At 41.8% G+C, this 15777-nt stretch overlaps 1 protein-coding gene across 1 annotated transcript; it reads left to right on the top strand.

The window, feature by feature from the left end:
- The first annotated feature begins 4628 nt into the window (after positions 1-4628).
- On the top strand, positions 4629-12863 carry utp15 (UTP15 small subunit processome component). The gene is made up of 13 exons (XM_076302321.1): positions 4629-4878; positions 5044-5136; positions 5245-5337; positions 5988-6172; positions 6282-6460; positions 9011-9136; positions 9396-9531; positions 10877-10958; positions 11147-11299; positions 11643-11747; positions 11919-12052; positions 12138-12196; positions 12348-12863. Exons 2-13 carry the CDS (start codon positions 5047-5049, stop codon positions 12590-12592), a joined length of 1587 nt encoding a protein of 528 aa, XP_076158436.1. The 5' UTR covers positions 4629-4878; positions 5044-5046; the 3' UTR covers positions 12593-12863.
- Positions 12864-15777: the final 2914 nt, after the last annotated feature.

Raw genomic sequence — 15777 nt, 5'->3', positions numbered from 1 at the left:
TTAAAAAAGTTAAATAAAACACACAAATTGTTATACAAAATATAAAAATGGGTTTTGTGTGTTCAGATGCCCTGTGTTAACAAAGCCAAGAAGCCTCATGGTAGTGAGAATAAGTTAACAATATGTTTAGAGAGAAGAATTGTCAATCGGTCATATTTGACTGCAAACACAACAGGATAAGTGCTCAGTTTGATGAGCTTATTAGGAGAGCTTTGAATTGTTGGACTCTTTCTCTCCTCTTGAAGAGGTTTCTCTACTGCTTCAGCAAAGTCATCCAACAACACGCCAGTCTGTCACACCTGCTGTTCTGCCAGCAGTCATGCATGTGTTTAATACTACCCTACTACACTCAGTTCTGGAATAGTTCCTTCTTCTTTTAAACAGGCAAGGGTTGTGTCTTTGCTAAAAAAAAAGTACACTTCATACAATTGATGAAGAACTACAGACCTGTTTCCCTTCTTCGTTTCTTGTTGGCTTTGGAGGAAGTGTTCTTCAAGCAAGTCTATGACTTCCTGTATCAGAACAAACTGCTAGACCGAATGCAGTCTTTCAAGAGTGGTCATTCTACTGAAATTGCTCTGTCTGTGACTGAAGCATTGAGAGTAGCTAATGTAACCTATTTACATTTACTGTTACTGTTTAACCTGCGTGGTTTAGCCCTGCACACGCCCAGACTCAAACCCGTAAACAGCAGCACCTCAAATCAGGAGTCTGCTCAGTCATAATTCTACTAGACTTACCTGCAGCCTTTGATACTGTAAACCATGACATTCTCATTTCTACACTGTCTAAACAGGGAATTTCTGGGAAAGATCTTGGTTTGAATCCTACCGTTCTTTCAGTGTGTCTTGTATCAAAGTATCATGACCTCACCACAGGTGTGCCATAAGGATCAGTATTAGCACTATTTACACCACTTCCTTGGGTGAGACCATTCACTCCCATGGATTTGACTCACTGCTATGTGGACGGCTTTACCTGTCTTTACCACCTGAGGACTGTTTCCCATCAGATTTCTCCATGCCTGATATTTCAGTCTGGATGACAGACCAACACCTTCAACTTCATCTCTCAAAAACTGAGCTTTTGGTGTTTCCAGCTAAAACAGCTATTCCCCAACAGATTACCATCCAGCTTGACTCCTCTTCACTGACCCCAGCTAGATTGGCACGTAACTTTGGCGTCATAATGGATGACCGACTTAATTTCTTTGAGCATGTAGCCTGAAGTCATTTGTCCCCAGGGCCATTGAACTGTTCAATGCTTCACTAAAGGGAAGAGGAGAGACTTCTCTGCATAGTCTGTCTGCCTCTCCACCCTCTCCATGTTTGAGTACTGACTGCCCACTACTGCTTTACTACTGTTTTACTACTGTTTTACTACTGTCCACAGCCTAATGTTTTTACTACTGTTTTACTGCTACACTGTTTTTCATGCTATATTAGCACACATGACCAATGGCTTCTGCTACAATACCTTACCATGCACACAGAACTACAGGACTACTGTTGGACTACTTTTTGCACCTTCACCATGACACTCACTCTCTTGAGCACCTCACCATGCACACAGAACTACAGGCCAGTCCCCGCCCTGTCACTGCAAGCGTCTCATGCTTGATCACCCTCAAGCACACTGTGGATTTTTAATAATATAATAATAATAATAATAATAATAATAATAATAATAATAATAATAAGCTTTATTTGTATAGCACCTTTCATACACAGAATGCAGCTCAAAGTGCTTTACATTTGAAGCATGTAACACAATAATAGTCAGTCAGTCATTATCAATCACTTTTCTTCATTGCTGGGGCCGTTTATGATCCACTCAGCAACATATCAAAAATATAGAAAATGACATGTCATAAGACTGGCAGCCTTAACCCTCTTACCCCCCACAAGCACGCCATATGGCAACTGTGGCAAGGAAAAACTCCCATATTCCAGGAAGAAACCTTGAGCAGAACCTGACTTAATAGGGGGAGCCCATCTGCTTCTGGCTGGCTGCGCCCTCCAATAGCAGCAGATGTAGAATAATCTGAAAAAGTAGTCTACAGGATAAGATGAGTTAACTAAAAGCTTTCCTGTACAGGTATGTTTTCAGATCTTTTTTTAAAAATATTTACTGAACTCGCCTGCTTGATGTACAGAGGCAGGGTGTTCCATAGTTTGGGGGCATAATGGATAAAAGCAACTTCTCCACTTTGTTTGTGGAGCACTTTGGGTACGATTAAAAGATTAGAATTGGATGATCTAAGTTTCCTTTGTGGTTGATAAGATATTAAAAGCTCAGAGATATATGAAGGTGCTATGCCATTCAGAGCTTTGTAAGTAATTAACATAACCTTAAAATCAATTCTATAGGAAATAGGGAGCCAGTGCAGTTCAGCCAACACAGGGGTGATGTGTTCTCTCTTCTTAGTCTTAGTTAAAAGGCTAGCCGCAGAGTTCTGTATGAGTGCCAATTTCTTTAGATGTTTTTTGGGAAGACCAGTGAAAAGTGCATTGCAGTAGTCTAACCTGCTAGTGATAAAGGCGTGAATTAGTTTTTCTGCATCTTGTTGAGTTAAAAAAGGCCGCACTTTGGCAATGTTTCTCAAGTGGAAATAGGCTGTCTGAGTAACTTTACTGATATGGGGCTTAAAACGTAACTCTGCATCTAAAGATGACACCGAGGCTTGTTACTTTTGGTTTGACCTGGTGCTCCAAGTTCCCCAGATTACTAAGAACAATATCTCGCTTTAGTTTTGGTCCAACCAAAAGTACCTCTGTTTTGTCATCATTTAGTTTCAAAAAATGTTTGCTCATTTTGCTCATTTTTGCTCATATAGTATTTTTAGTATTTAGTTATGTTAGTTTTTCTTATCTTCTACTGTCTCTATTGTACAGTGGAGTTTGGTTATATGTTTATGCATGTTGTGTGTGATGTCTGTATGCTACTGAGACCTTGAATTTCCACTTGGGCATCAATAAAGTATCTATCTATCTATCTGAATTGCAAAATCGTGTTGGCTTGTCCTTTACAACATTAGGAAGATCAGACCTTATCTGATACAAGATTCCACACAACTTCTTGTGCAGGCCATGGTTATATCCAAACTGGACTATTGTATTTCACTGTAAGCTGGCCTGCCTGATTGTGTAGTAAGATCGCTGCAAATGATTCAGAAGGCTGCAGCACGCCGGGTCTTCAATCAGCCAAAGAGGACACATGTAACTCCTCTCTTACTCTACCTTGACTCCTTATAATAGACCTTGGCCAATAGCAGTGGTTCTCAACCTTTTTTCAGTGATGTACCCCCTGTGAAATATTTTTTCAGCCAAGTACCCCCTAACCAGCGTAAAGCATTTTTAGTTGAGAAAAAAGACTTAAAACAGACTTAAAAAAAATACTAATAAAACCATCCTGGTATGGGGGGGTGGGGGTACTCTGGGTTTTTAGGATAATGAAATTGAATAGCCTACTGAAATATAAAATTCATTTTATGAACATATATTTTCCTGAAATATTTATTAAATAATTGTTTTTTTTTATTTAATTATAAAGTATTTTTGCATGGATTCTACTTTTTAAATATATGTATATTTTAAAATCTCACGTACCCCCTGGAGTGCCTTCACGTACCCCCAGGGGTACGCGTACCCCCATTTGAGAACCACTGGCCTATAGGACACTTACTGGATCTGCTTACGCCTATCTCAATTCTATGATCCAGCTGTACAGTACATCACCAACCACTCATTGGGGTCATCTGATGAGCATCTGTTGTGTCGACCAGCCATAAACGCTAGATCAAATTCAAGACTCTTTTCCTCAGTGGTAACTCGTTGGTGGAATGAGTAGCCCAGTGCTCTCCTTCCTGTGATAGGCCCAAAATCCCACATTTTGGGGATATTATTGAATTTATTTATTTTTGGGGGCTTTTTTATGCCTTTAATGCGACAGGATAGTGGAGAGTGACAGGAAGTGAGTGGGAGAGAGAGTCGGGGTGGGATCCGGAAAGGAATCGAACCCGGGTCGCCGGCGTACGGTGCAGGTGTCCCAGCCAGTTGCACCAGTTGTCATATGTTTTAATCTGTTTAAGTTAGGGTATCCAATTTATTTGAACTGTATTTAACCTGTAAGAGGTTTATGTTTGAAGAAAATTTGATGATTTCTGATATTTGACAAATATCTGACAAAATTATAATTTTTGAATGATTTTAAATTGTTAGAAAAATACTTAGGGTTTTAAAATCATCAGTTAACCTCTGTAAATATGTATTTGATAGAAAAGAACGGGTTTTTTCTAAAATGACACTGTTTTTACCGGAAATGTCCCCATTGCATAGCAAAAAGTGTGTAAAAATGTGCCATTTTGGAATGCGGCGGCCATATTGGATTTTTGGACAAAATTCAACATGCCCCAAGTTTTAATCTGTTCCAATAGGGGTTCTGACCAGGAATCCATGGAGAAAACTTTGACCAAAAACTAGGCCTAATGTTTCCAGCAGATGACCTGTCTAAAAGACTCCATGACGTTCATGGTATTACACACTCCTGTACAGTTGGTGGCGGTACTTCAAAAAAGTAATCTGCCAAGAAACAGAAGAAGAAGAAGCGGAAGTCATCATCGGAAAAATGGCCGCGCCGTGTCATGCATTGTAGCAACGTGATTTTACCAATTCCACACTTTTTAGGCCTTTAAACTAAACATTACGGTCAATGTAATGTAGGAATTATTGTGATTTATGAAATGCGAATCGGATGATTTTCCTCCGCGGAAAGCTCTAGCAAATTGTATTTTGGTGCCAATTTAGCCGACACTTTCTTCGGAAGCACGGTGAATTACCCAGCCTGTGTCAGTTCTAGCCCCATACCTCATTGCAGAAGGTAAGAAAGCGCATGCTTTGCAATATCTCTGAAAAGCTGTGGTGATAAGTAGCTACGTGATTGGGATCAGTATTTCACTTAACGTTGTGCTGGGCCATCTTTATTATAATCGTCTCTCTCCTGTATCTATCTGTGTCTGCTTGTTTATGTGCATTGACGGATCAGGCAATGGCGTCTTTCAAACCCACGAAAATCCCAGTGGTCCAGCAGCTTGGAGAGAAAGTCACAGAGGATACTCGCTATTGGAAGAGTTTCAAAGTGAGAAAACGTTACAGAACTTGGACTTGCGGCTTGGCCTTTCTCTATTTGTGTTTGTGTGTCTCTGCGTCTGTCTGTTTCAAGTCGCTGTTCTGTTTTCCCCTTCAGACCACAGTGCAGGTGAAGGAATTTGGTGCCATCTCAAAGATTGACTTCTCTCCTCTGCCACCTCACAACTATGCAGTTACTGCTTCAACCAGAGTAAGCACTCTCTCGTTCTGTCCTTCATCGTCATTCACTCTTTCCCTTTTTTGCCACAGACATACATCTAACTTTTGTAGAATTATGAGACTTTGAGATGGGTGAAGGTGAAGATGAGACTAGACTAAGGTATGATTAGCTTTATGTATACTGTGGGTTTGGCCCAAAGTATAAACAGGGGTGTTGATGAATGATGACTATATGAGTCCACAGTACTGATCTTGAGACAGCAGGGCTTTTAAGGATTAGGGAATGTAGGCACCGCTGTGTCCAGAGAAAACTATTACAGGGCAGATGACAAAATGGACAAGCAACAATAATATTATTACTTAGAGTTAAGCAGACTATGTACTAATTCTAGCAACTCATGTTTGATCATGTTGTATCAGTTAGACATGCTCTTGAGCATACACTGATGAGAGAGAGGATGATACAAATGCTAATGTCCTTACACACCCATGCAGTTGCTGATTAGACGTGTGTGTGTGTGTGTGTGTGTGTGTGTGTGTGTGTGTGTGTGTGTGTGTGTGTGTGTGTGTGTGTGTGTGTGTGTGTGTGTGTGTGTGTGTGTGTGTGTGTGTGTGTGTGTGTGTGTGGATGGATGTGTGTGTGTGTGTGTGTGTGGATGGATGTGTGCCTGCGTGCTGCAGGTTCAGATATATGGGCCCCACTCCCAGGAGCCCCAGCGGAGTTTCACTCGCTTCAAAAGCACAGCGTATGGCGGTTGTTTCCGTGGCGATGGGCAACTGCTGGTCACCGGTAGCGAGGAGGGTCTGATCCGTTTGTTTGATGTAAGCGGGCGTGTGGCCCTCCGCCAGTACTCTGGACACAACAAGTAAGTGTGTGTGTGTGGGTATGTGTGTGAGTAATGGTATTTTGGTGAACTTTCCTCATTCATTTCTCGTGTCTGCGGAGTATTTTTAACCCTCCCGCCTCTTCTTCAGGGCAGTGAGGGTGACATCATTTCTGTCGGATGGCTTCCGCGTCACATCGGGCTCTGATGACCTCACGTGCCGCGTGTGGGATGTGGCAACGGCGCAGGAACTTCTCTGCTTCAGTGAGCATACAGACTACATCCGTGCTCTCGCTACCAGCACCCGCAACCCTGATCTCATCATCACCGGTACGCCAACACCACCACCACCACCTTTATAATAATTATTATGATGCTAATGTCAGTCATTCTCAACATCATCATCATCATCATCATCATCATGATGATAATAATCTTAATCATCATCATAATCTCAATCACCATTTGTCAACATTCACCCTTAGCCACTATTTCAATTTTCATCTGATCTCAGTTTTCATAATGAGTCATTCAAAGGTGGAATGCTATGTTGTATTTCACCTGAGGGGGGTGCTTAAATCAATTTTTTTTATTGTAAATGTTTATTTTAGTCTTTCCAAAACACCTGTAACTACATGCATTTATTCTGTTAATGGGACTTGGTACAATATTGGTACTTTGCACCAGTGATTTTCAACCACTGTTCCTGGTGTGCCCGGAGAAATCATCAGGTGTGCCGTGGGAAATTGTCCAATTTCACTCGGTCCAAAAACGTGTTTTATGTTGCAAATAGTTGGCTATACCATTGTTGAGCATCTGGGTCTGCAATGTAGTGACTTGCTAAGTAAATGAATACTCTTTCATGTCCGTGGATAGCACTAGGTAGCGCAATAATGACCTTGTTAATTAAGTGATGCGCACGAGAAGTGGCGGTGAAAAATAGATAGATACCGCATTGGGCTCCAGAACGTAGCCTAAGTATAAAGTGCTGCCATCATGGTGGGGGCAACAATCAGTGGAGGCCAATTGAGAAACAGATGTTTCTGATTGGAAAGCAAACAGGTGTCTCTGATTGTCTTCAAGTGTTGCCCATAGACAGTAGGCCCTAAGGTGTTTGCCCCCAGCAATATGACGGCCGCCTTCACATAGCCCCCTTAATAGAAGTTGATGGACAATGTGGTATCTACCTTTCTAATATCTATGGGTGAAAAGACGTAAAACAGTGATAGATAAATAGCCCTAGGCTAGGCTATTTGAAAAATACAGACCCTGACCTGTAAACAAATTGACAGACTAAACTGTCATTACTTTTGCTGTTTTCGGATACAGTGTGTAATGTCGTTACATTTTTGGTTGGTGGTGTGCTGCGGGATTTTCTTGAAAAATGTAGTGTGGCTCAAAAAAGGTTGAAAAACACTGCTTTACGCACTAAATGTCCATATACTTAGCTATAGGGCAGTGGTTCTTAACCTTTTTTGAGCAAACGCCCCCCTGACCTTACTTTGATCCTCTGGTGCCCCCCCCCAATACACACACACACACAATTAAAAAAAAAAAAAAAATCACCCCTGGGTGGGCTATAGGCCACTTACACTCATGCTATATTGCTTAAATAAAAAAATGAGCCCATTTCTGTGCAGTTTTGTTTTTTTCTGGAATTATAAGAAAATGTCCCTAAGCAGATTTAGCCCATTGTTAGAAGCAATAGGAGACTGGTTGGGTAAAAAAAAAACACTACCACATCAGTATTGGTTGTAATGATTTTTTTTTTAAATCAATAGGAACATTAAATGTAGGCAACAAGACGTGTCATTTTATCATGGACAAAAATCAAGTGCACATCACTTGAACAACATATGCACCGTAACAATCCAACGGATTAGCAACGGTTTTTTCGTGGAGACTAGGCTACGCTCAGAGCAGCTGCAGAACAACAGCGAGGAGATGACGATAGCTGGGGCTAGGGAACGTGAGTCCGGGCGTGTGCAGCATAGACATGGTGTCTATGTCTATTATGGTGTGCAGGCCCGAACTGCACTGTATGACCACTGAGCATAGATAAACAGTAAAATGTAGCTGAGATGGTAGAGGGGTTAGAAACCCATGAATGAAAATAGCATATTTATTTCAGGTAGCCTATTTTTGCACCAAAAATATGTGAAAACCATGAAAGTTTAAAATGTAAAAAAAAAAAAAAAAAAACCTCTCACGTTCCCAGCGCCCCCCTAGGTAGTACGAACGCCCCCCCAGGGGTTGGTACCGCCCCTGTTGAGAAACCCTACTATAGGGTTAGCTATAGGACTTTTATGGTCCCACATACCATTTCAGTTGCATGAAAATAACACAAAAATGCCAACAAACCTTGTTTTATCCTTATTATTGTCGTGTTTTTTTTTTTAACTAGGGACTTATATTAAAACCAATGAGACTGTGGTACAAACTTTTAATGATTTAATTTTACTGAGAACATGTTTGTCTTCCATTCTACAAAGTTTGGTCAGGCTAGGAATAATACTTTTTAAGATATGAATGTCCAAACATGGCCTCCAAGATAAGGCCATTTAGGGAGTGTAAACAATCAAGGGCAAAAAGACTATGAAAACAATAGAATTAAACAAAAATATTTTACAGGTTTTAGTTATGGGACCTAAACATTGTGTAGACAAACTTTGAGGAAAATCGGGAGTCGATGCTGCAACCATTTTCCTGGATTTTGTCTGATTTGACACGGAATGACTCTAATTTCACTTCCTGTGGGAACTGTTGTTACCGATCTCTTTTTTTGTTTCGATGAATGATGCAGTATTCTGGTGAAGCTGGTTTTTGTTAAGGTTGATGTCTGTAAGGTTGATGTGGTTTTGATGTTTCTTTGGTCTGTAGGCGCCTATGACCACACAGTGCGTGTGTATGATGCCCGGCAGGAGAAGTGTGTGATGAGCATGGATCACGGACAGCCTGTGGAGAGTGTGTTACTCTACCCCTCGGATGGGCTCCTCGTGTCCACAGGTGTGTGTGTCTGTCAGTCAGTCAACCAGTCAGTCAGTCTACCTGTGTCCACTGGTGTGTCTACGTTTGTGTGTGTCAGACTAGCTATCAGATGCATTGTTTGTGTTCACTAGTGGTTGTGTATATTTATCAGCTTGTTATGTCCACTGGTTCATTTTATTTATGTTTGTGTATGAATATGGGCATTGCTCAAAAGCTTAAAATCCTGATTGTGTGTGTGTGTGTCTGTCTGTGTGTGTTTGTGTGTGCGCATGGGCAGGTGGGCGTTATGTGAAGGTTTGGGACATGCTTAAAGGTGGACAACAGCTTGTGTCTCTGAAGAACCATCACAAGACAGTCACGTGTGTTTGTATGAGTGCGCAGTCCAACCGCCTACTCACAGGATCACTTGACAGGTAGGTGTGTGTGTGTGTGTGTGTGTGTGTGTGTGTGTGTGTGTGTGTGTGTGTGTGTCAGGGTTTCAGTTGTCTGGTAGTTGCCGGACATTGGCCGGAAAAAAAAAGAAAAAAAAAAAGAAAAATGTCGGACGAAATTAAATCTCTCAAATTGTCTGATTGAAATTGGCTAAAAATCTCGTCCCCTAACACAATCTAAATTTGAGAATAAGCCTAAAATGTAGACCTATACTAAAGCAAGAATACACCGTCCCTTAGCTATGTAAAATGTCTGTTATAAACAATGAATGAATGAGTGAGAAGGTCCAAACATGGCCAGGCCCAGGCAGACAAGCCTTAAAAGCTTTTTTCAGAGGCTAGACGTGACAGATGATGGTGAATCTGTAACGCCTGAAGCCTCAGATGTCCAGTCAGCTCCACCACCACCAGAGAAAAAGTCGAAGTGTCTGGCTTATCGGTCGGAATCAGTGACGTTGGAAGTGGAGGTGCGGGGGGGGGGGCCGTACCAAGGTGCGGCCGTACCAAGACGCTTGTCATTTTCCATGTAGACAGACCCATGGCTGCAGTGAACATGCAACTGTGTTCTGTTCCCAAAGCATGCTTTCTCTGTCTATGATCTGCAGAGTTAGGGGCTCCTCAACGAGGATATTTGCTGGTCCACGGATAATTTGCAGCACCATATGGTATCATGGAACCGCGGACCGAAAGAAAAAGAAACTAAACATTTTCCAGATTAGGAAATATTTCTTAATTTAGTGTTATCAAATAAAGAGGCATAGCATTAGGGGTAGTGGTGTGAGCGCTCATTCAATGTGTGTGCACATCTGCGCAAGTGAAACTGTTGAACCACTGGAGATAACGTGGGTAGAAGCAACAAACAACGTAAATAAAACAACAAACGAAGCCGATTCTTGCTGTACATGAAAACAGCATAGAGACTTGCTAGTCTACACAATATGGAAATAACAGATCTTTAAATTGACACTAGTTAAGCATGTTTAAGTTAGGCTAATAAACATATTCTATATGGCCTGATTATGTCATTCTTTAAGCTAGATAGTCCTCCTCCAGTTTTCCTCAACTTGACTAATTAAGAAGAGATAATAGGATATTTGACCGCCCTATCAAAATGTCCGAGAAACAAAACCTCTGCCGGTCACTTTGACCGGCACCATTTTTTTCAAGCCGAAACGCTGGTGTGTGCGTCTATGTGTGTGCGTGTGCGTGGAAATGGTAATTAATGCTCTTTCCATCAAAAATCAGTAACATCAGGAAATGTTTCAGATACTGCTGCTGTGTGTGAATATCTGTTTGAATTTTGGGTCTTTATATGTCTGACTTGTAGGCATGTGAAGGTGTACAACTCCTCCTATAAGGTGGTCCACAGCTTTGAATATGCTGCTTCAATTCTCAGTATGGCCATTTCAGTAAGTGTATACATTTGTACACATTTATATACAAATAAATTCATCTATATGCAGAAACTCTAAGACTCGGAGTAACAACGCACAAATTTGTAGTACCTACAAGAAAAACGGTCATAAAATGTTCATGTATTGTTTACCAGCAAACTAATTTCATTTGTGCATGCTCGTGTGTGTGTGTGCTGTGGCAGCCAGATGATGGTGTCCTGGCTGTGGGGATGACCAATGGAGTCCTTAGTGTGCGCCACAGGAAGCCGTCAGAGGAGAAACAGGAAGCGGACAGGAAGAGGCGGGGCCCAGCTTACCGAGTGTTTGTCAAAGGCCGAAATTACATCCCCAAACAGGTAGTGTTCTCATGGTAACAGTGTGTATGACAATGGAATACTTTTTATAACAAATGTGAAGACCTTGTACATTCATTTTTAAAAGTGTAATATGAATTAAACAAAAAGATTGCATAGAGATCATTGACTTGTGTAATGTCTCTTTTTATTGCCTTTTTTAATAGAATTTTTGTATAATTAGAATTACCGGTATACAATAATATTTCTTACCATCGAAAACTGTATTGTATAGCGTGTGTGATTGTTTGTGCACCCTATGTGGTTGTCTCGTTCATCTGATGTTCAGAGCGAAATGAACTGATGCGATATGACCTTTAACCCTCCCCCCCCCTCTCTGTCTCAGGATGACTTCCTGGTGAAGAAGTCTGCTGCCCTGCAGCATCTCAGCAAACATGACAAAAACCTCAAGAGCTTCGCTGTGTCCAAAGCACTCAACTCTGCACTGGAGGTGTGTGTGTGTGTGTGTGGTAGATGTGTATATAATCCTTTGGCCACGTTTAATTTACTTAATGTGTGTGACTCCACTAAAAAAGTGTTTTTTGTTTAATATTTGTATGGTTCTTATACATTTTCAGTCAAACTCATACTAGGTGTGTGTGTGTGTGTGTGTGTGTGACAGCTGTCGTTACGCAAAAACAAGCCAGAGGTGTGTGTAGGTGTGCTGCTGGAACTAGAGCGGAGAGGAACCCTGCAGAATGCTTTGTCAGGCCGAGACGAGCAGAGCCTTGTTTCCCTGCAAAAGTTTCTGCTCAGGTACGTGGACTACACACACATACACACACACACACACAGCCTGAAGGAAATGATTCTCATACTCCTCTGTCTCCTCTGTCATCAGGTTCATCACTGATCCACAGTTTTCTCCCATTCTGCTCAAAGTGGCTGACATGCTCATAGGTGAGTGTGTGTCAGAATCTTGGAACAGCTGTAGTTGTTGTTTCAATAATAGTAATTTTGTTTCAATTGCGGTGACTTTACTGCGTTCCTTTTAGAGAAGGGTGTAACAGGTGTGTGTGTGTGTGTGTGTTTCTCTACCTTCGTTCCTCAGACATCTACCAGTCGGTGGTGTGTGAGTCTGCGGTGGTGGAGCGCTATTTCCAGGAGCTGCTGGACTGTGTGTCGCGGGAGGTTGACTACGAGCGGGACCTGATGCAGGTGCTGGGGATGCTGGACACTCTCTTCGCCTCCTCGACGCCACGCTCCAGAGCCACAACCTCCATCAGCCCTGTCTCGCTCATGGCCACACCCGTAACCACAACGCAAGGGACAGAGCCCCAAATGCAGCCCGCATGACGGACCATGATCCTCTCTGCCCTGGTCATGTGACCACACTGTGGACTTTGAGTGAGAGAGAGAGAGAGAGGCAGGGAGAGCGTGATGCCATGGCAACTGAGGAAATCTGAGAAGGGTGGAGTCAGAGGAGTCTTTGGCTTTGCTATTGTATGGTCATGCTGCCCTATAATGCCTACCATTGTACATGTGTATGTATATGTGTACATGCAGACGTTTGTGTGTGTGCGTGTACATGGTTAGTTTTTCTAAAAATAAATCAGGTTCTTTCTCATCTCTTGTGCCCGCTTTCATTTCCTCCTTACTGGAGTTGTATCCCAGGAGCATCAACATAAACAGGGCAACAGTAGTGATGGCTGCTGAGTTGCATAGACCAGAATACCCCGATCTGGCATGGGCCCCTGGAGATCTTTAAGAAGTTTTCACATAACGTAAATTTAGTTTTTAAAAAGTCTAGATGTATGAGGGCAGGCACCCATTAAATTAGATCTGGAGCAGACATCTTGTGTTCAGTTTATTTTTTTACCTGCAGTTCCCACAACAATGATCATTACTGTAATTGGTTATTACAGAAATTAAGTTATGGCAAAACAGTCAGGCTTCACTATCAGTCATCAGACTGCATTCAGCACTTTTTCTCCAACATTTAGGCCATGTCGAAGGAAGAAGTGCTGTGGGGTTCACATACAACAAGTCAACACCACTCACAGTAACGGTGTTATTATGACCGCCGCGCAGCGAAGCGGCGGTCATATAGGTGTAGTCAGATTTTTTTTTCATGTCCAAATTTCCGTCAAGGATTCCCGGGACACTGTAAGACCGGGGTACACGAAACTTGGTGGGCATGTAGCCCCACATGGATAGCATTGAACCATTGTTTTTCGTTTTGATCTGTACCCTTTCCGCTGGACTGGACCCCCCGAAAGGAGGGTAGGGCAGACACAGTTTTCTGTGAATATCTCGAGAACCGTAGGGTTTAAGAGGACCATTTTTTTTTTGTATGTTGATCTCAAGGGGCTATGTCAACCCATTCCATAACCACTCATTTCATGTATAGCGCCACCTAGTTAAACACAAAAAGTAAAAATGAGGTGTTGTAATCACAGGTATCTGTGACCTAACATAGTCAAAACTGCACGAAATTGGAAGTGTAGGATCATTATGACACCCTCTGAATGCATGCCAAGTTTCGTGGAATTCCGCTCATGGGGGGCCACACAATAAATTAATTTATGTTACTATACACCAACTGGCCTGTAGGTGGCCGGAGACAGTTTTCTGTGAATATCTCGAGAACCGTAGGGCCTAGGAGGTCCACCTTTTTTTTGTATGTTGGTCTTAAGGGGACATTTCATGTCCCCATAACATACCACTTATTTCATGTATAGTTAAACTAGTTAAAAATTAAAAAGCAAAAAATTAGGTGTTTTCATCACAATATCGAAATTGAAAAGTGTAGGATCATTATGACACCCTCCGAATGCATGCCAAGTTTTGTGAACTTTCGTTCATGGGGGGCCTTACAATAAAATAATTTATGTGTACATTTAGTGACCGTACACCAACAAGGATTCCCTGGACACTGAAAGACCGGAGTACACGAAACTTGGTGGGCATGTAACCCCACATGGATAGCATGGAACCATAATTTTTCGTTTTGATCTGTAGCCCCCCCGCTGGACTGGACCCCCTGAAAGGAGGGTAGGGCAGACACAGTTTTCTGTGAATATCTTGAGAACCGTAGGGCCTAGGATGACCAATTTTTTCCGTATGTTTGCCTCCAGGGGTCATCTTAACCCATTCCATGCGCACACATGTGCATAAACAGATACACACGCACACACATACATTCACAGTAATCATACGTATGACACATACTCACACAGTAGACATATGTACGCATGCATGTGTAACAGGTTAGACCTTATACTTACTGTATGAATCACATAATTGCACAATAGATCTAGGTTATCTAGTTACAGTTTAAATCTATTCAATTTATTACACAGTGGTATTGAGGGTCTCTAGTAGCCCCTCCTCTCCCCCTTGGTCTTGACCCCCCTGTCTCCCCCCTTCCTCTTTCCTGTCTAATATCTTTATGGAGAGAGGTAGGTTGACTGATTGCAGCCTCATAAGCAATCTTATAAATATTTCTATTAAATATTGTCATCCATAAGATTGCTTCACTTTATATTGTTTGTATTCAGTTAATGTATATTATTTGTGAGTTATTTTTGTGAATTTACTTTTTAAATGCATTGTTTACATGTATACCTCCGTCTAGCCACATGCCAAAAATAGCCCTACAGTGATGTACAGTAGTTTAGCTAGGTAGTTGGGATAGCACATTAGCACCTGCAATATAGTTATACGTGTGAACTTTTTCAGGAGCTATTGGCGAACTCACCCTGTACTGTATGCTTTGCTGTGCGTGTGTGCAGGTATGTTTTGTTATTATTCTTCACTTTACATGCATTTTTGTTTTTGCCCTGTCTAATATCTTTATGGAGAGAGGAGCTATTGGCGAACTCACCCTGTACTGTATGCTTTGCTGTGCGTGTGTGCAGAATAAAACTCCAGCAGTATCCCGTGCTCGTTTTGGGTCATCTTTATTAATAATCAACACAACGCAGAAGTCTACCCAGTTACAATGGTGCCGTGACCCTTGGTTCATCTGATCTGCGCTCGCTAGATCACCGTGGGCTGCTGCTGTTGAAGTTACTACTACCGCCGTTAGCGACAGCCGCTAGCTACCTTCTGCATGGAAGCCTCCTCTGACGCGACTCCTGTTCAGTGACGTGTGTAGCCGAATTTATACGCTGGTCTGCGTAAGTCATTGACGTAAGATTAGATTAGTATTGTGCTTTCTAGACATTGCTCAGCCTGCACTAGTATTTTCTTTTTGAGAAATTACTTATATTTTACTATTGAAATTAACTGATTTTATTTTGCCTGGTTTTCTACTGCATTTTCATTTGAAATAATAGGCCAATGCTTCTCAGTTAGTGATATTACATCACAAGTTACATGTGGTTTTGAAATTATTCAGCAGTATTTGGTATTATTTGATATATTGGTATAGTCACTACTGTTGAAATGTCATTTTCAAAATTGAATGGTGTTTACGTATCTAATGGGCTTGGGAGGGGTTACTCTATGGAATCAGATGGAGAGGCCAGTTATCAGAG

Source organism: Alosa pseudoharengus, unplaced genomic scaffold (assembly GCF_046254945.1).
Source record: "Alosa pseudoharengus isolate Yale_2024_CS ecotype anadromous, Long Island Sound unplaced genomic scaffold, YU_APseudo_1.1 YU_APseudo_1.1_scf_10, whole genome shotgun sequence".
NCBI classification, from domain to species: Eukaryota; Metazoa; Chordata; class Actinopteri; order Clupeiformes; family Clupeidae; genus Alosa; species Alosa pseudoharengus.
This window is presented reverse-complemented; position numbering and strand designations above follow the sequence as displayed.

Bases quoted from the DNA above. Each gene is read 5' to 3' on its own strand.
- utp15 (XM_076302321.1), top strand. From the start codon at position 5,047: ATGGCGTCTTTCAAACCCACGAAAATCCCAGTGGTCCAGCAGCTTGGA. The intron at 5,137-5,244 runs GTGAGAAAACGT...TTTCCCCTTCAG, and splicing joins GCTATTGGAAGAGTTTCAAA to ACCACAGTGCAGGTGAAGGA. The intron at 11,300-11,642 runs GTAGTGTTCTCA...TCTCTGTCTCAG, and splicing joins GAAATTACATCCCCAAACAG to GATGACTTCCTGGTGAAGAA.